The sequence below is a fragment of the Salvelinus namaycush genome, chromosome 25 (genome assembly GCF_016432855.1).
Source record: "Salvelinus namaycush isolate Seneca chromosome 25, SaNama_1.0, whole genome shotgun sequence".
NCBI classification, from domain to species: Eukaryota; Metazoa; Chordata; class Actinopteri; order Salmoniformes; family Salmonidae; genus Salvelinus; species Salvelinus namaycush.
Window position 1 is genome coordinate 19,928,020 of NC_052331.1, and position 19,719 is coordinate 19,947,738.

General features: G+C 42.8%; 1 protein-coding gene across 1 annotated transcript in view; it reads left to right on the top strand.

Annotated features, from left to right (window-relative positions):
- Window positions 1-19,719, top strand: part of ctnnd2b (catenin (cadherin-associated protein), delta 2b) — an 82,779-nt gene that overhangs the window by 11,552 nt on the left and 51,508 nt on the right. The window contains 2 exon segments of the mRNA XM_038963529.1: window positions 16,964-16,998; window positions 17,849-17,965. Coding sequence (XP_038819457.1) covers window positions 16,964-16,998; window positions 17,849-17,965 — 152 coding nt within the window.

Below are 19,719 nucleotides of genomic sequence, written 5' to 3' on the forward strand. Positions count from 1 at the left end.
CTAGAATGGCACCGGAGGGGATGGCTGACTCCAAACCAATTGTGCTATTTTGTGTGTTTTTCACATTGTTTGTAACTTATTTTGTACATAATGTTTCTGCTACCGTCTCTTATGACCGAAAAGAGCTTCTGGATATCAGAACAGCAATTACCCACCTCATACTGGACAAAGATTTTTTCTTAATGAGTCTGACGCTAAGGATATACTGTTGCTCCTGGCCAGGCCCAAATCCCCATCATTCGCATGAAGAAAAGACGGAGATCTAGGGGGCGCAGATCCGGGTGCCTTCTCAGAATTCGTCAGCGTGTGGGTAACCTGCCTCTACCATCCGTTCTTTTGGCCAACGTGCAATCACTGGAGAATAAACTGGATGAGCTCAGTTCGAGACTATCCTACCAACGGGACATTAAAAACGGTAATATCTTATGTTTCACAGAGTCGTGGCTGAACGACGACACGGCTAATATACAGTTGCCTGGGTTTTCCGTGCATCGGCAAGACATAACAGCTACCTCCGGTAAGACGAGGGGTGGTGATGTGTATCTACTTATCAATAACAGCTGGTGCACGATGTCTAATGTCATGAAAGTCTCGAGGTATTACCCATCGTGAGTTACAGTAGCTCATTATAAGCTGTAGACCACACTATCTACCAAGATAGTTTTTATCTGTATTTTTTGTAGCTGTCTATTTACCACCACAAACCGATACTGGCACTAAGATCGCACTCAATGAGCTGTATAAGGCCATAATCAAACAAGATGCTCATCCAGAAGTGGCGCTCCTAGTGGCCGGGGACTTTAATGCAGGCAAACAAATCAGTTTGATCTCATTTCTACCAGCATGTCACATGTGTAACCAGAGGGGGGGGGAGGGGACAACAACAAAAAACTCTTGACCACCTTTACTCCACACACAGAGAGGCGTATAAAGCTCTCCCACGCCCTCCATTAGGCAAATCTGATCATAATTCTGTCCTCCTGATTCCAGCTTACAAGCAAAAAACGAAAGCAGGAGGTACCATGATGAGCTTTGAAAGGCTGATCATGGCTCACATCAACACCATCATCCTGGAAATCCTAGACCCATTCCAATTTGCATACCGCCCCAACAGATCCACAGATGACGCAATCACACTGCCCTATCCCACCTGTACAAAAGGAACACATATGTGAGAATGCTGTTCATTGACTACAGCTCAATGTTCAACACCATAGTGCCCACAAAGCTCATCACTAAGCTAAGGACCCTGGGAATAAATACCTCCCTCTGCAAATGGATCCTGGATGGGAAGGGTAGGCAACAACACATCTGCCTGCCACGCTGATTCTCAACACGAGGGCCCCTCAGGGGTGTGTGCTTAGTCCCCTCCTGTATACCATGTTCACCCACAAACATTATATTTCAGTTTTTTATTTTTTTAAACATTTGCAAAAGTTTCTGAAAACCAATTTTTGCTTTGTAATTATGGGGTATTGTGTGCAGATTAAGGGGGGGAAACTATTTAGTCCATTTTAGAATAAGACTAACGTAACAAAATGTGGAAAAAGTCAAGGGGTCTGAATACTTTTCGAATGCACTGTATCTAACCACTAGCAGTCTTGAAACGCATCACTTATTAGCAGTTCAGCATTTCTTGTATTGTTAAACAAAATCATGATAAACCTTTACTATTGTAGTAGACATTGAACATCTATAACCAAACAAGCTAAAACTGTTTTGTTGGCCGATGGTAGCCACATGCTAACCTGAGTGCTAACGTTACTAGCAGCAGTAACAGTAATTCCAGATATGGTTAACTAGCATTGGCTACCATGATATCCTGCAAGTTATTGGCCAATAAAGATCAGGCAGTTAAGCAAAAACATACCTTGAAATAAACAATGACATTAATCCGATTGGTGTTTGAGCATTAATTTCTGCAAACGTGCATGGTTGCAGGAGTTTTTTTTAACTTGCTTGCTAGCTAGCTAGCTAGCTTATTTCACCCCCAAACACCATGCTTGATCCGAGTTGGCCAGTTTGTTTTGCATGGCCCGGTGAACTTAGATTGTCGGCTATCTTATAATTTCTTTGTATCATCTACTAGCAACATAACATGACAAAACACTTTGGGCACTTTACTACCTACTTACCCGATTCACCTCCATCACCGAAGCCACCAGCAGAATGTTGCTTTATTGACGTCAAAGCCGCAATATATAGGTATGAGTTTTTGATTAATGTAATTCAAATTGCAAAAATAGAAGTTCATATTTTATAAACTTTTGCATAAAGACTGTTTAGATGGAATATAATCAATCTAAGTTGTTAGAGTTGTGGAATATATATTGTGCAACCTTTCTTTTAAGACAGTTTGTTTTCAAGTCTTTCAAATGGATAGTTTTGAGGGCAGAAAGGTTTGATGTGAAAGGCATAGGATGGAAATGTATTTTCTTGCTTACTCAGTGTTGTATGAAACTTGAAGGACATTCCCTGCTCCTCCTCCGCCGCTACCTGAACCTGAGTGTGGTGCCCTGGGTTAACTGAATGTCACAGTGAAGGTCAGGGTGGGGGTGATGATTAGGCCAATAATGGAGGAGCCGTTCTCTCCTCTGACCGACAGGAGATCTCATCCCACTGATCAGTTACTCATAGAAGACTACACCACACCAGACCAGACCCTATGGGTTAGCAAATAGAGAATCCAATATTGGATTCTACTGGTCAATATCTGTGTCTTCTGTTTTACAGGACCTGAGGTGGTGTCTGTGAGCGACCATTCAAGTATGTGATCTGATGATTGGCTTCTTATTCAACATTTATGAATCCGACGTTGCACCAGTTTTTTTGTAATTGAAAAAAAATCAAAATCCCAGAGGAACTCTGTCACTGAACCTGAAAGCACAGTGAAACACAATTGCCTGTGGTCATCATCTTCTGTATGCTTAATATATGCACACTACAGATTGCTATAGTGATGGGGGGGAACCATCAATACAGTTATTAGATCGATATTTGACTCCAAGTATTAATTAGTAAAAATATATACAGTGCATTCGGAATGTATTCAGACCCTTTCTCCAAATTTTGTTACGTTACAGCCGTATTCTAAAATTGATTAAATAAAGAAAATCCTCAATCTACACACAATGCCACATAAATGACAAAGTGAAAACAGGTGGCAGCATTGTGCTGTTGGGATTTTTCAGCGGCAGGGAATGGGAGACTAGTCAGGATCGTGGGAAATATGAACAGAGCAAAGTACAGAGAGATCCTTAATGAAAACCTGCTCCAGAGCGCTCAGGACCTCAGACTGGGGCGAAGGTTCACCTTCCAACAGGACAACGACCCTAAGCACACAGCCAAGACAATGCAGGAGTGTCTTCGGGACATGTCTCTGAATTTCCTTGAGTGGCCCAGCCAGAGCCTGGACTTAAACCCGATCAAACGTCTCTAGAGAAACCTGAAAATAGTTGTACAATGACGCTCCCCATCCAACCTGACAGAGCTTGAGAGGATCTGCAGAGAAGAATGGGAGAAACTCCCCAAATACAGGTGTGCCAAGCTTGTAGTGTCATACACAAGAAGATTCTAGGCTGTAATTGCTTAAAAAGGTGATTCAACAAAGTACTGAGTAAAGGGTCTGAATACTTATGTAAATGTTTTATTTTAGTTTTAAAAAATTATATTCTAAAAACCTGCTTTTGCTTTGTCATTATGGGGTATTGTGTATAGATTGATGAGGGAAAAAACAATTTAATACATTTTAGAATAAGGCTGTAACGTGACAAAATGTGGGAAAAGTAAATCGGTCTGAATACACTGTATATACAGTATATATATTTTATGCTACTGTAGGTAGCGTTAGCTAGCACTTATCGGCTGTACCTGAGCCAAACCTCCGGTCTATTTAATCCTATAGTTTGTTCTCCATCTTCTTTTTAAATTGTGAGCCAACATGTTTTCAGCACTTTTTTCACCTTGACTGATGAAAACTTGTTTTCTCATGCTCTCCTCAGCAGACATTATTATTTATTTTTTTAACCTTTATTTAACTAGGCAAGTCAGTTTAGAACAAATTCTTATTTTCAATGACAGCCTAGGAACAGTGGGTTAACTGCCTTGTTCAGGGGCAGAACGACAGATTTTTACCTTGTCAGCTTGGGGATTCGATCTTGCAACCTTTCGGTTACTAGTCCAACGCTCTAACCAATGCCCCAATAGTGAGCAATATCCTTGGAACATCAAATCACTACAAAATCACAGTTTCAAACCGCAATACATATCGTATCGTCACCTAAGTATCGTGATAATATTGTGAGGTCACAGCCCTAGAGTGCTAAATTTAATCATGTGTCCTACATATTTTGCATCGCATCCACTTCAATGAGTAAAATAGACAATTCCTGAGATACTTCTTTGAAAAACAGCTCTGCCGTTCTATCACACACACACCTATTTTCCCCCCTAATTTGCCTCAGCAGAAATTAGACATGGTTAGACTGATCCCTGGGGCTAAGTCTGGTCTAGTTTATTGCCATGGCTATGTTTGTTCTGATCTTCAGATCTTCAAGTAGTCATTGTTTTGGCAGTCAATCCTTGTTGATAGGGCTGCAGCCTGCTTATCTAATAGTCTAACAGGGGCTCCTGTAGGCAGAGCCCAGGTGGTTGTGTGCTCCATTCAGGCCAGAGCGAGCCACTTCCCAGGGCGTGGGTTTGTCTAGCGCCTAAACGCTGTTTGTCGGGCACAGCAAGGGCGTATTAAGCGGAAGCTGCCAGCTTAGTCTCTCCTAGTCTCCTGTGGCTTTAGCAAATACTGTAGAATGAAATGCAAATGGCACCATATTCACTTTATAGTGCACTACTTTGGACCAGAGCACTATGGTAGTGCACTATAGGGAATAGGGTGCCATTTGAGACTATACCACTGAGGAAAGGGTGAGAGACATTATGGTGCATGTGTGGTATTGTGCTCTTTGTTGCTTTCAATGTCATCATGTTGGAATTTTGATAACTGAAACGGTTTGATATAGACGTTTTTAAAAACTGGGATTGAGATCATGAAATGCAGCATGTTTGACAGCAGTTTCAGAATCGACATAACAGTAAGAAAAGGCAAGTTATATTGCCACAATATATCTGTTGTTCTGCATCAGATTGCAGATTGATTGTGCACTTATGGTATATTCAAAATCTTGTATGAAATACTGGGCTGTTGTATTGTCTTACATTTAAAAGTAAAAATATGTAAGGACATTTGAAGGTCCCCCCCTCCTGTTAAATAGCATCAAATGAAATTGTATTATGTGTCTTCTAAATGCCATGCTCACAATGTACTGGCATCTTTCTGCTCTGATGAAACATTGCTCGATTTTATTAAAGGGCATCCAAAAGGCAATGGCTTTGAATTGTGAATACAGTTCAGGTGAATGGACTGCATTATATTTTCATTCAAACATGAAGAAAAAAAAAGTTCACATGACATTACATCAAAGGACTGCACTGTGTCAACAATCAAACTGTGATAAATTTCACTTCATATCCTCATATTTCCACATTACATTATAAGGGAATAGTCTCGACAATGGATGCTACTCACCCCCTACTACCTCAATATTTATCTTTCTGTCACTTTCTCTCTCTGAAACTTCCCTACTCTCTCTCCATCCATTGACTCTATTTATTCTCCTAACAAAGCAGTCATCTGCATTCTAAATGACAGCATCCGGTACGATCCGTAAGGTCTTCCTTATTGATCTAAACAAGTGACAAGGTTAAAGACTTCTTGCACTTGAAGGCAATGGCATGGATGCCTGGTGTAATAAGCCTTTTAAACCTCCCTCCTTGCTCCCCCTCTTCCCTCCCCCGTCTGCTGTGTACCCTGGAGTGCCTCAGACAGACCCTGTCTGATTGTAAAGGATATTAGGCTTATTAAGGGTGTCTGGGCAACTGAATGACTCATACTAACTGCCTTCCCTGTACAGTATGGGAAGACAGGGCACAATGATTCGCCGCCAATCCGTCGTGCCTAAGCAGTGATAAAAGCTTCCAAGCTGATGGTCAAGGCTCTGGCTTAATAAATCTGTCTTAACTCTGTAGACTTGAGCCGAGCCTTACCGACTGAAATACTCTAGATCCAGCTTCCAGGGCAACATTACACTTAACCCTGAGACTAGAACAGTCAGTCTGACAGGCCAGCTGGATCTGACAAACACAAGACAGAAAGAGAAGGTGTTGGATTGGGTGATTGTTTTTCACATGTGAACTTACAATTCCACATGTGAAAGGGAGATTATCACAAGTGAAAGTTTTTAATAATGTGAAACCTCACATTTCACATGTGAAACTGTAATTCACATGAGGTGATTTAAAAAAACATCTGAACTCTAAATTTAATACATGTGAAAATATGGTTACATGTGAAATTTAAGTTAATGTGAAAACAGCTATTTCACATTTGAAACTGCAAATTTGACATGTTTTTTTTTTGTATGGGTGCACTGTGAGTTAGAATGGAAAGTGTGATCGAGACACTGCCATCTTGGATCTGATTCTCTCACTGAGCCATCCTAAATATATCTCTGGATATCTGCCACTCAATAATATAGCTTGGCCTGCGCTCATCACAACTGATAACGAATATGGCAGAGATCTCTTAATCTTAATGAAGCAAAGAGCGCCAGTTCAAAACCATTTCACAGCTTAGCCTCCATCTGTATGTCTGCCAGAGACTGTTCCTTTCTGCCCGAGTACCAGTGGTCTGTCTCTGTCACACCCAGAGCCAGCCAAGTGGAAGGGTGGTGGCTCAGTAGGATGAGCCTGCAACAGAGCTAATCTCATGGTGAGAACCAACATGGCTCCTCTCATCTGATTCAGCCTCATTTCTTCTTGGACCATTATAACAAAGTGGGTCCAATTTGGCAGGATATGAATTCAATTTCCCCAATTTAAAAAGGTTCACCAGAGACAATTTGGTCGGACCTCCTAGTGTTTGTCATACAGGGCCTCTAATCAGCACACTCCTCCTCATTGAGAATTATAAATGGCGGTGCCTGGTGTATGTGATATAGACACATAGGCAGAGTTCTCAGGTCTCAAAACTAATTGGCCAGAGGGACCTGGGCGCGCTGACAGTTACAGTAGGTGTCTTCAGTGCTAACATTCAGATAATAGAAACCCCCTCCACATGACAGTGAAATCAAACAGCAGGAACACAGATAGGTCCCTAACAAAGGGAAATGTGATTTATTCAAACTAATTAAAGGAGACCAATTGCAGAAATCCAATTTTAGTGAAAGTGTGGAGAAGAAAGAAAATAGTCAAACTTCCACAGAGGAAGCTCAGGTTTTGCACACCAATATGCTATATCCAAAAACGTCTAATGCCTAAGATAGACCTGTGTGTTTCTGAGCCATGGCCGAGGTTACTGAAGCATCTAGGTTGTTACCATCAACATGGTAAATCGTGGACTATGAGCTTCATAAAACCTATTATTGCCAATAGACCCAGTCGGTATTAGATAGAACGTCACGACCCTGTGGGGAAAACAACCTGTGGTTACCTAGGTTACCCCATTGGCTCACAGCAAAATGTGACCTTTTTCAAACACAATTTTCTTGTTGTCTGATTGTTTTGGTGAATTACAAAACGACATTTAAGAGAAGTACAACATGTCTAAAGATGACTTTTCAACATTGCCTGCTCCCGAGCGTTCTCACTACTTAGAAACATTTAATATTGTAGGGCTTCCCTCATGCCCCTTTTCATGACGATGCTAGCAGCCACTTGAGTGAGTGTTAGCTAGTTACCGACCAGAACATTAAGCTAGCCAAGACCAAAAACACAAAGAAACAGACCGTACAGCTACAAGTAGTGAGTGGAGTTACAAACGGACTGTACTAAACAAGTTAAATGTCTTACCTGTGATGAAATGTTTTCCACACACATAGCTACGTGTAGCCTACTTGGACACATGGTCCCCACATTTCCCACACCGAATAGCCTGAAGCCACAGGGCTTTTCTCACAGGCCCGTGGGAGGACGGATTTCTGACCTGGCTACATGTACATTGAACAACACAGCAGCTTTTCGACATGTTTTGTTATTTCTGTATAATAAAAAATATATGAATAAGTTGCTTCTTTTACAATGGGGATCAATGGAAAGAATGTTTGTTTGCTCCAATTTGTGGGCGTGGTCGAGTGGAATTCCTTATTATTACGTGAATACCGACTGGGACTATAAGTCGTTTTCAGTAAAACATCACAATAAGGTGTAGAGTGTTCGATTTGCCTGCTAGTGGGCAAGGAGACCCACAGCTCCGCTAAAACCATTGTCAACTGCTGTTTTCAAGGGATCGTTAAATACATTGCAACTGTAACGGATGTGAAATGGCTAGCTAGTTAGCGGGTACGCGCTAGTAGCGTTTCAATCAGTTACGTCACTTGCTCTGAAACCTAGATGTAGTGTTGCCCCTTGCTCTGCAGGGGCCGCGGCTTTTGTGGAGCGATGGGTAAAGACGCTTCGTGGGCGACTGTTGTTGATGTGTGCAGAGGGTCCCTGGTTCGCGCCCGTGTCGGGGCGAGGGGACGCCATAAAGTTATACTGTTACATTGATGCTGTTGACCCGGATCACTGGTTGCTGCGGAAAAGGAGGAGGTTGAAAGGGGGGTGAGTGTAACGGATGTGAAATGGCTAGCTAGTTAGCGGGTACGCGCTAGTAGCGTTTCAATCAGTTACGTCACTTGCTCTGAAACCTAGATGTAGTGTTGCCCCTTGCTCTGCAGGGGCCGCGACTTTTGTGGAGCGATGGGTAACGACGCTTCGTGGGTGACTGTTGTTGATGTGTGCAGAGGGTCCCTGGTTCGCGCCCGTGTCGGGGCGAGGGGACGTACTAAAGTTATACTGTTACTATTTAGTTGTAATATCGTCACCTTGAAGAGCATAGTCAGACCTACACATTTTCGATTATTCCATGCAAAACAATTGTGCACATTTAGCTCTATCATCAGAGTTATACAGCAAGTAATGCTTTTGATGATCAGTAAACATCAGTTGATCATGTAATTTCAGATAGGTAGGGTAGCCTCAAGATATCTCTCAATATTGGCCACCATTAATTCGATATTTGAGTGATATAAAATAAAAGTTAACTATACCTGACAAGTATGAATGGTTTAGGTTAATTTCCCATCTTTTGTGGGCTCTGCCTGTCAAGCAGCAGAAGGGCGCATTTGCCGTTGTACTGTTAGCTGATAATGTTTACTTTCCAAGCTACTGGTAAAAAACTTGGCTAAACATAGTGGTAGGTAGTCCTAATGTAAGTTTTTCTCCATCCAATGTGGGCTTACCTAGTGAAGTTAGCTAACATGATTCCCTTTTCAACATTGTTTTTAAGAGTTTAATTACGATTGCTGCTGATAGACATGATATAGGCTACATTGGTTGATGAACCACTTCAAATTGGCTAGCTAGCTAATAACAGATCACGTCAATATGGCTAGTTAACCATCTAACTTTCAAGGGATAAACTAGATGACTATATCAAAATATTGTTTGATTTTCTTGCCATCTATAGTGGTGATGACAGTAGTCTGACTGACAACTTTACCAGGATGAGGATTTGCCAATGTCAAGCTCTTTCCAAAAGCCTAATCTCTGATGAAGTAAACTAAATCATGTTGTTTGCTTAGCTAGCCACATGCCAAATGGATAGGCTACCATCACGTATTTCAAATGACATGATCAGTTGATGTTTACTGATCAAGAAAACCATGCAGTTACTTGCTGTATAACTCTAATTAGTTAAATGTGGAATAATCGGTCATTTGTAGTTCTGACTAACCTCAAACGGTGATGATTTTAAAACCAAATAGTTATAACATTTATTTAACAACCCCTTGAAAACGGCACGTAGTTGTCAATTGTTTTAGCAGAGCTGGGGGTCTCCTTGTCCCCCCAGCAGTCAAATCGAACGTATTTTGACGTTTTATTGAAAACTACCTATATCCGAAGCCTTTGCGAAAGACTGTTTTGTTGGTTCCAGATTGTGTTGAAATACAGCATTGAGCACCTATTCGGAGAGTGTTTGCATCCCAAATGCCACATTGTTCCTTATATAGTGCACTACCCTGTCAAAAGTAGTGCATTACTTAGGGAATAGGGTGCTATTTGGGATGTAGTAAGAGTGTTCTATCTGCGCAGGTAACAAGTAATTAAGAGGTACCATTGCGATCCAAGGACATGCCTGGCTTCTTTCTTTCCTTCCTTCCTCACAGGAACTGCCTGGCGAACCTTCACCGTAATGAAGCTTCCCACTTCCTTGACTCAGCAGATTTCCCGCAGTTGATCTGTTTCTCCTGGGATTTAAATGAGGGAGAATTCATTTCCATCAGGGCTGTTTACCTCTTCTCACAGTCACAGACCCCAGCTTCTCACTCTAGTGTTTTTCAATCTACTATTTCAATGCACTAGTGCACACTAGGGATAAAGTCCACATTGTGCCCAGTCCTGATAAAATATATTATCCAAGACGAGGGAAAAAAAAGAAACGCATTATATATTCCAAATGTGTTTATTGAACAGATAAAATGACCGGATTTCTATCCACCATTTCTGGCTTTATTCACTGTGGCTAAGCCATTCTCTGTTTCTTTCTCTTCTCTCTCATCTTTCTCTCTTCTCTCTCTTCTTTCTCTCCCCTCTCTCTCTCGTAATGGATGCTGGGGGTGTCTCAGCTCTTTTAGTGAATGACTGCCTTTGGGATGTACTCATTTGTACCATCTCATGGAATCCCTCTCATCATGACACTGACACCACCAGTGCAGCGCAGCGCCCACTGAGTGGATACTACACTGAGTGGGAAGGATGTAAGTGATGAGGTAAAACCATACCCCTCTCTCAAGCATCTTAAACACCCTCTTTTAGTCTCACTCTCACTGTTGGCAACATACTCTCTGTTCAAATGAGAGGGGCGGCCAACCTGCAGAAATAGATATCCTAACAATTTAGTTAAACACAATATGTGTTTAGCTACTCTGCTATTTATATCTAATCACATAATGTTGAACTCCATGCCCACAGCCACCATTAGATGTTACTAGGACAAAGTAGCCTCCCACTCTATCCTACAGTCTAACAAGGTCATCAGACAGGTGCTATGCCTTTTTATAGAATAGAGTGGGGTCTACTTTGTACTAGATTTGTCATCTCTCCACTCTCCAGTCAGTGAGCAGCTCCACTATTGCATATTAGGGCGTCCTCCTCTGTCCTCTGTGTGAGCCTGCTACTGTGAACCCTAGCAGTGTTTGGCCTGCTCAGGCCGTGATCCCTTCTGGTCTCCTCTGGTTTCTCCTTTCACATTCATCTGTAGAGAACAATGGATTGCTCCCTGCATATTCTCTACACTGTCACAGCCTCTCACACATCATAAGGGGGCAGTGGTTGGGAATGGGAATACTACTCCTCCTTCCTCAGACCCATTTGAATGAATGATTGATCAAGATCTGCGTTGGAGGAGTGTAAGTTGCGGTATCCAAATGCCACACGAGGCACATTGAAATATTGATGCTTTCATCTGTACAGTATTTGCACAGAAAAAATAGGAAAGCTTCTGATGAGCTCTCATGCCATGCATGATGTGAATGCAATGCATTCCTCCACATGCATGTTGTGGGAGAGAGGGTTTGTACTGGGAAAATGGTGTTCAACGTTCCTTCACTGTACTGTATATTCAGTGAGGGGGAGGGAGGGAGTTGTAGAGAAAGCAGGCTATTTGGAGTAGAGGAGTGCAGTAGCAGGGCTCCATTGGCGCTCCCTTGCAAAAGAGACCTTTGTCTGAATGGTGACTCCCTGTTCAAATAAAAGTCAAATACCTGGGCCTACAGAGCAGGGATGTTGAAACAGGAGAGTGTTCGACTGCCCTGCTGCCACGCTGCATAACCTCCTCCGGTTTTACAAGCCGTTCGTTACAGTTCTATCTTTAACTGCTCTAACACTGAACTCAACCTTCCTCTTCCTGTCCTCAGTTTACAGTGCTTCTCTCAGCACTAACATTCCAATATACACACACACACACACACACACTTTGCTCTACACTTTGCTACTATAATAATAGCTTATTTACAGTATGTATATTTTCTTAATTACCACCAACATAATTATATGAGAGAGGGTTGATATTAACGATCTCATCATGGTAATGTAACTGAGCCCTTGATTGTCTCTCAATATCCAGCACATCTCCATAAAAGTAGTGTGATTAACGGTGAGAAACTGTTAGAATATAGACAGTGACCTGCAGCTGCAGCACCAGTTAATCACACTATCAATTACGCTCTCTTTTATAGTTAATTATCCAGCCTGACTGGATTGATTGTGTAGTAGTAAATCAATATGAGAAACAGTTTTGAGCTAAAGTTCAATTAGCTATTTAAAGGTAGGCTTTAACCTGCCGTTTGCACGCAGAGCTTAGAAAGATTGTGGAATAAAGAATGTTAGATGCAACATATCGGGGATGAAAGTGGGTTGTTACAGTTTCTATTTCTGTCGAGTCATGTCTCTGTATAGCCTAGTAGTTTTAGAGCTTGCAGACTAAGATGTAGGCCTGCAGGTATGCCATGGTAACCAACATGAAGTTCCAAAATTTGTGGGAAACTGTTGAGGCAAACACAGGAGTGAGATGGGAGGTACTGGTTATTATCATCCATCCTTTCAGACAAGCAGAGTGTCTCTGTGAAAGGCCACTCAAGCCCAAAATACTGTCCCTCTCCTCTCTTCCTCCCCTGCCCTGTTTCGGTGCGGTTCTGTGTGTGTGTGTATAGTTCAATAAAGAGCGGGTGATGAATGAGCACTCGCGGCCGATGCAGAGCCCCTATTAACATATGGCATTTGTGTTCTCTGGCAATTCGTCACCCCAATGTAAACAGAGACAGCCTCACAATATGAATCCTCTCACACTCTGCAGAGGAGAAATCAATGGGATGATATAGCAGCTTCTACTTGGCCAAAGGGCCGGTGAATGACCATTTAGCCTGGTGATAACAGTGGCGTCTGAGCTCTGAGGCAGCTAGCACCGGGCCGGCCATCGCTCTGATATTCTCACATTGATTAAGGGACAGAGGAGCAGCAGAGCTCGATACCCATCTCAAGCTCCCATTTCCAGTGAATCCATAGTTATTATGATTTTTGTTTGTGTGCTCCAGATCAGAGATAATCTCCCATCGATCCCAGTGTGGTTATCTGACATAATAGTCCATATGTGAGCAGGTTGACATTTATTGGGATGAATCTTGTCCTGGAGGCAGAGCCGAGCGATTTCCACTAGATGGGCCAGTGGCAAAGTCAAAATTGTCTATCTGCATGAAAACAAAAATGTGCTTTTTGGTCTTAATTTAAGGTTAGGATTAGGCATAAGGTTAGTAGTGTGGTTAGTGTTACGTTTAAGTTTAAAATCAGATTTTGTGGCTGTGCTAGTTAGTGACTACCCTGCAGAGCTGCTACCTGTACATGAGTCATCCCAATTAATGCTAACCTGCTCCATATGACGGCCCCGGGTTTAGCAACTACATCAACATATTGGCCCATGTAAATGATTAAAGCTGCTGGCTGGTAGCCCAACCGGCCGCAGGATGGCACTATTATTCCTTTTATGTTGTTTGTCATCTTACGTCCTACTTTAATGTATTCAGCCAGTAATACACTCGTGTCCCCCACAGACCGGCTCATACATAAAACATACTACATTCTGTCTGCAAAGGTGTCAGTTTCATCCTTAATAACCTCTACGGGATCGGTGTCCCCTCCCTGCGGGACAGTTGAGCTAACGTGCGCTAATGTGATTATTATGACGTTGTAAGTAACAAGAACATTTCCAGGACGTAGACATGTCTTATATGGGCAGAAAGTTGAAATTCTAGTTAATCTAACTGCACTGTCCAATTTACAGTAGCTATTAGTGAAAGAATACCATGCTATTGTTTGAGGAGAGTGCACAACAACAAAAATGTTTATCATGGCAACTGGTATGATACATTCACCTCTGAAGGAAAATAATGTACTTATATTCAGTAATCATGCTCTGATTTGTCATCCTGTGGGTCCCAGAGATAAAATGTAGCATAGTTTTGTTTGATAAAATCCATTTTTATATTCAAATGTAGGAACTGGGTTCTACAGTTCCTACACAACCCCTGCTGTGTCTGCCCCCCCATCTAGAGGTGAGAAGTTTAGTGTCTTTTCTGTAGGGAAGCTAATTATCCATCATTTATGACATTTTTGGTAGTGTGTAAACATATATATTTTTATGTTCTCTACGGTTATGTACCTGACAATGTATCAATTGACCAATTCGGCACATTTGGGCAGACTTGATACAACATTTTGAACAGTAATGCAATGGTTCATTGGATCAGTCTAAAACTTTGCATCTTATAAAACACACATTTTCCGCCACCATTTTTGGATGTTGCATACCGCGTGAGTCTGTTTACCCTTTGCTGAAGGCGTACCGCAACATCAGGACATAGCATTAGCCACCCTAGCATGGTGGTTGAGAATTGTGTTTTATTAAGACAGTACGCATATTTTCTTGTTTTCTTTGCCACCGACGAGCTATTAAATCGAGTTTAGGAGGAAATTGACTGTGCAGCCTGAATGGAGGATGTTTTATGTACAAGCCGGACCATGGGGGACACAAGTGTATTACTGGCTGGGCTGACTGCATCAACACCTAGAGGTAATACGACATCAGGAAGAACTACACTCTCTAGAGGTCTCGGCGCTTGCTGGCTTGCTGAAGAAGCACTCTGTGCATTTCAAATCAAATCAAATGTTATTGGTCACATTCACATATTTTACAGCTGTTATTGCGGATTTAGTGAAATGCTTGTGTTCCTAGCTTCAGCAGTACAGTAATATCTAACAATTCACAACAATGCACACAAATCTAAAAGCAAAAGAATGGAATTAAGAAATATATAAATATTAGGAGGCCGTGGCTCGGGTGGTTGATGTCCTTGATGATCTTTTTGACATCGTGTGCTGTATGTGTCCTGGAGGGCAGGCAGTGTGCCCCCGGTGATGCGTTGGGCAGACTGCACCACCCTCTGGAGAGCCCTGCGGTTGCGGGTGGTGCAGTTGCCGTAGCAGGCGGTGATACAGCTCGACAGGATGCTCTCAATTGTGCATCTGTAAAAGTTTGTGAGGGTCTTAGGGGCCAAGCCGAATTTCTTCAGCCTCCTGAGGTTGAAGAGGTGCTGTTGCGCCTTCTTCACCACACTGTCTGTGTGGGTCGACCATTTCAGATTGTCATTGATGTGCACGCCCAAGAACTTGAAGCTTTCCACCTTCTCCACTGCGGTCTCATCAATGTGGATAGGGGCGTGCTCCCTCTGCTGTTTCCTGAAGTCCACAATCAGCTCCTTAGTTTTTCCGACGTTGAGGAAGAGGTTATCTTCCTGGCACCACTCCACCAGGGCCCTTACATCCTCCCTGTAGGCTGTCTCGTCACTGTTGGTAATCAGGCGTACTACTGTTGTGTCGTCTGCAAACTTGATGATTGAGTGGGAGAAGTGCGTAGCCACGCAGTCATGGGTGAACAGGGAGTACAGGAGGTGGCTGAGCACGCACCCTTGTGGGGCCCCTGTGTTGAGGATCAGCAAAGTTTAGGTGTTGTTTCCTACCTTCACCACCTGGGGACAGCCCTACAGGAAGTCTAGGACTCTGTTGCACAGTGCGAGGTTCAGACCCAGGGCCCCCTAGCTTAATGATGAGCTTGGATGGTACTATGGTGTTGAATGCTGAGCTATAGTCAATGAACAGCATTCTTACATAGGTATTCCTCTTGTCCAGATGGGATAGGGCAGTGTGCAGTGCGATGGCGATTGCATCATCTGTGGCTCTGTTGGGGCGGTAAGTAAATTGAAGTGGGTCTAGGGTCTAGGGTGTCGGGTAAAGTAGAGGTGATATGATCCTTAACTAGCCTCTCAAAGCACTTCATGATGACAGAAGTGAGTGCTACTTCTCTGCTCTGATAAGAGGGAAGCCAGTTGATTTCTCAGTGTGGAGCCATTTTACAAATCAGATAAGGCATCCACTCATGTAGAATTAGAAATGTAGCCTACATAAAATGAAACACCCCTGTCTGTAACCTCAAAATGCTGGCAGAATCATTACAGACAATACTGAAGGTCTCCATAAACACCAGTGAGTTGCATTTTATTGTTATGTGTTAATTTTGTCTTGTGTGACCTTGCCTAGCTCCTGTAGGTGTTGTTTTCATGGCTACATTGTTAATATATGTCACCCGCCCCATGGCCCATGAGAAGAGGGGCAGTAGAGGCACACAGTACCTTGTGATGAAGTGCCGAGATGTTTTTTTTCTATGGTGTGTCGGGGGAGGGGTGGGTGGCGCCTCTGTGGGGAAAAGAGGAATAGGAATGGGTGGTCGGCAATGGGGGAGAGGAGAGAGGGGGGCAGTGGCGGCTTTGAAAGCTTCTCCCAAGACCACGTGTTGTGTACCCCACTCCCCTCCCCCCTGGAGGGAGACCCCGTTCAGGCTTAGTGCTGCACTGGCTGGCTGGGCTACTCTGACAGAATACACCATGTTGACCAGACTAAAGAAGGAAGGGATCCCTACAGCCAGCCCCACTTCCAGTAATCTCTGCTCTATAGTACTGTAACCTAGTGATGCCACACGGACATACAGACTGGGGACAGAGCCAAGTGTTACTGTAGCGGCATCTCACCCAAACCTTATCCTCCCTCTCTGTCTCTAAACAGGGAATTCTCATTGCGAGGTACACATATATTACAGTTAGTGTGAGTTCATGTGGACGTGTACTGAATTCATGGAGATTATTTTTTTTGAATGAAAATGTCCCAGTCACCAGGTAATGCTCAAGGCTGGGCCATTAAGATGCTACGGCAGAGGAAGATGCTGTGTTTCTATTCTGACCATGCTCTGTTTCGTTCTTTCTTTCAGTTCAGCGGATGAGAAATTTCGCTGGAATAACCAAGGTACGTACATTTTACATCCCATGCATGTAGTTCTGTGTTATGTCACAGAGCACGCGACAACCTCAGTTGAGTTGCATACTTTGAAATGATAGGTGTATCTTAGAGTAGAGTGGAGTGGACCATGCCTAGCTCCTAGGTGTGGACAGCTGTCATCACTTGTCAGATAGACACAGCTTTGTTGCTGTTCTGTCTTGTCAGTCCAGTGTAAAATTTTCACATCTAGTTGAGACTATATTGATGGGCTTAGAGCAAAGTATGAACGACAGAACACACCTTTGTCTTCTAAAGTATCAAACACAGGTAGTCTAGGATTTGATCATTGAAGCGGCGGTGGTCAAAGATTTATGACTGCAAATCATGTTCAAAATTCTGCTGCTCCTGCTTCTCCTTAGTCATCAACTCTGGGAAAGTTCCACTGATGTTTTGGATGAGATTATAAAAATGTTGCACAAACAGAATTATCCCTGAGTTAAAACACCAGTAATCATCATCATGACTCTAATAGGGTAGAGGACTAAGTGTCTGCTGCCAGTAGCCTCAGCCTTAGATAAGAGATTAATCCTGATCTTAAACCTCTTGTGTAAGGCCTTAACCCCTTGGCACTGTTTGCCATACTGATGACACTAGACAGAGGACAAGTATGTCAGTTACTGTAGGTAAGGACAAATAGCTAGTCAAGGAGAAGGTACGGCACGGCAGAGACACATTTCAGTGTATAGTCAAGAGCTTTTTGCTTATCTAGCATGGTCACTACCACCTGGCTGTCAGATTGTGTCTGTAGTAAACTAGCCTCTTTTTAAGGTAACTGAACACTAATCCTGCTTCTCTATTCATTTCTGTGTCTCCACAGACGGACAGAAGGACATAGAGGAGGAACTGACGACCGGCTTGGAGCTGGTGGACTCCTGCATTAGGTCACTCCAGGAATCTGGGATCCTTGACTCCCAGGAATTCTCCGCAGGCGACAGTAAGGACGCTCCTTACGTTATGCAGTGCAGATTCTTATTTTTACTTACTTTTAGGTATATTGTTTAGTACCTTTTAAAACAGCAGAAACATAGTGAATAAAGTGATTTGATTTCAGAGTTGAATTACATCGTATCCTTACTATAGTTAAGATATTTTCAAATTCACAAATTCACTAGAAATGGACAAATAGCTTGACATGTGCCAAATGAAAGCTAAGTTGACCGCAACACTTTTTTAACTTAGACATTTTTAGAACTGATTATGCTTATCAATATTCAAAATAAATGTCAAGAAAATGTCAAGAATTATCTGTACAAAATCGCCCAGATACAGAAATGCTAGGTGATAGGTCTCTCTTTTATAGAGCCCAGAGTGATATCAATGACATCAATGACTGTTTCAATCAGGAACTATATACCGCAGGTGTTTGTCTCTTATCACCTCTGCCTTCTGCATTCGAAACAGTTGTTTTCCTTTCTCTTTTGAACCCAAATGCCCTCACTTCATTTGATCCAAGCAATGCTCTTCATCTTTCCACTAAGAGCCACTGAGAGAGTATTATCTGTCAGGATAGATTCAGTATATGTCAAGGGTTTGATATGGAAATGATGTCTCGCCGAGGTGTCAGCGGCTTCCTTCGGGCATAACAGAGAACACGTGTACGAGGAACACGGTTTCAAATCAGCCACCGCAAAATCAATCGCGTTCATATTCAATCTGTTGAAAAGTGCAGGGAGTTTTGGGGCTAGAAAGGGAGAACATTTTCAGATAGTACTAGTTCATGCCCAGTGTGTGTGTGTGTTTTGGCACGTCTGTGTGTGTACGTACGTGCATGTGCACGTCTCATAGACTGTGTTTGCACACATATGTGCACAGCACACCCATCTTACTCCCCTCTCGAGTAGTGAGGCTAAAATAGCATCTTGATGAAATATTGAAATGTTTTGATACAGAATGCAGGTCGTAAACTAGATGAATAAAGGAGCCCCTCCCTGTATATTTCAGGCACCCAGAGCGATCACCACCCCAGGGATATTCCTCTGGTCTGCTAGACTACTTGACTGTACCACACACACCATAAATGAACTTTTCTATGAAAGCTCCTGCAATATTCACTTTCCTTCCTGAAATCCTCTCCCAAAGATTCACTACCATTGACATGATTATGTATTTAGGAAATACTCAATAACTTAACAGCCCGAAGTGGTCGCAGAAACATTTCCGTGGTCATTTTCATACAGTCGCTATTAGATGAATAGCACATGTTAAACAATAGAGTCACTTATGACAGCATTTTCAATGCTAATGACAGAGAGAAAGACTGTGTGTCTTTGCGTGTTCATGTGGGTGTTTGGGTGACAGAGAGTGTGCATGTGTGTGTGTGTGTGTGTGTGTGTGTGTGTGTGTGTGTGTGTGTGTGTGTGTGTGTGTGTGTGTGTGTGTGTGTGTGTGTGTGTGTGTGTGTGTGTGTGTGCACGTGTGTGTGTGCACATGTGTGTGTGCACATGTGTGTGTGCACATGTGTGTGTGCCAGAGGCAGTTATTGGGCACAAATTGCCAGTGACTCCACGCTAATGTGAAAATGAGGTCGGTGTTGCCAGAACAACATGGATGTGAGAGTAAAAGCAGAGGAAGGTGTGAAGGCAGTCAAGGGAGGAAGTCTTACAGACCTGTGAGCAGTGTAGTGCACTGAAACAGATCACACTGAAACATGTCACACTGAAACAGGTCACATGGAAACAGGTTCACAGC